We start from the raw sequence: 783 nt of genomic DNA, 5'->3' as shown, positions 1-783 counted from the left end.
ACAGCGGCTACATCAACGGGGACGCGGCGGTGAGCGAGGGCTACGCGGTGGACGCCTTCTTCATCACGGACGGGCGGTCGCGGCGCAAGGTGGTGAGCGGTGCCCGCAGCCTGCAGCGCCACACGTGCGGGGACTGCGGGAAGACCTACGCCACCTCGTCCAACCTGAGCCGCCACAAGCAGACGCACCGCAGCCTGGACAGCAAGATGGCCAAGAAGTGCCCCACGTGCGGGAAGGTCTACGTGTCCATGCCGGCCATGGCCATGCACCTGCTCACGCACGACCTCAAGCACAAGTGCGAGGTGTGCGGCAAGGCCTTCAGCCGGCCCTGGCTGCTGCAGGGCCACATGCGGTCGCACACGGGTGAGAAGCCCTTCGGCTGTGCCCACTGCGGGAAGGCCTTCGCCGACCGCTCCAACCTGCGCGCCCACATGCAGACTCACTCGGCCTTCAAGCACTTCAAGTGCAAGCGCTGCAGCAAGACCTTCGCCCTCAAGTCCTATCTCAACAAGCACTACGAGTCCGCCTGCTTCAAGGGCGCCGGCCCCCCGCTCAGCCCCAGCGAGACCTGACCCCCGGTGCGGCCCGGGAGGCCCCGCCCTCGCCCTCGCCCTCGCCCTCGCCCCGGGGACCCCCTGCCCCCGCCTCGGGGAACCCTCTCCCGGCCCTGCCCTCCCCACTCTGGGGATCCCTCTTCCCACAGCCTTGGGGATCCCTGCCCCTGCACCCCCTCCCGGCCTTGCACCGGGGATCCCTGCCCCTCCACCTTGGGGATTTACCTTC

General features: G+C 69.2%; 1 protein-coding gene across 1 annotated transcript in view; it reads left to right on the top strand.

Annotated features, from left to right (window-relative positions):
• SCRT1 (scratch family transcriptional repressor 1) overlaps positions 1-783 on the top strand; it is a gene marked incomplete at its 3' end in the record, with an annotated part of 8,318 nt that overhangs the window by 6,707 nt on the left and 828 nt on the right. Inside the window, exon 2 of the mRNA XM_025194781.1 lies at positions 1-543. This exon is cut by the window's left edge and continues 153 nt beyond it. Within this exon, the coding sequence (XP_025050566.1) occupies positions 1-543 (543 nt within the window). The remainder of the gene's footprint in view (positions 544-783) is intronic.

Source organism: Alligator sinensis, unplaced genomic scaffold (genome assembly GCF_000455745.1).
Source record: "Alligator sinensis unplaced genomic scaffold, ASM45574v1 scaffold1905_1, whole genome shotgun sequence".
Taxonomy (NCBI): domain Eukaryota; kingdom Metazoa; phylum Chordata; order Crocodylia; family Alligatoridae; genus Alligator; species Alligator sinensis.
This window is presented reverse-complemented; position numbering and strand designations above follow the sequence as displayed.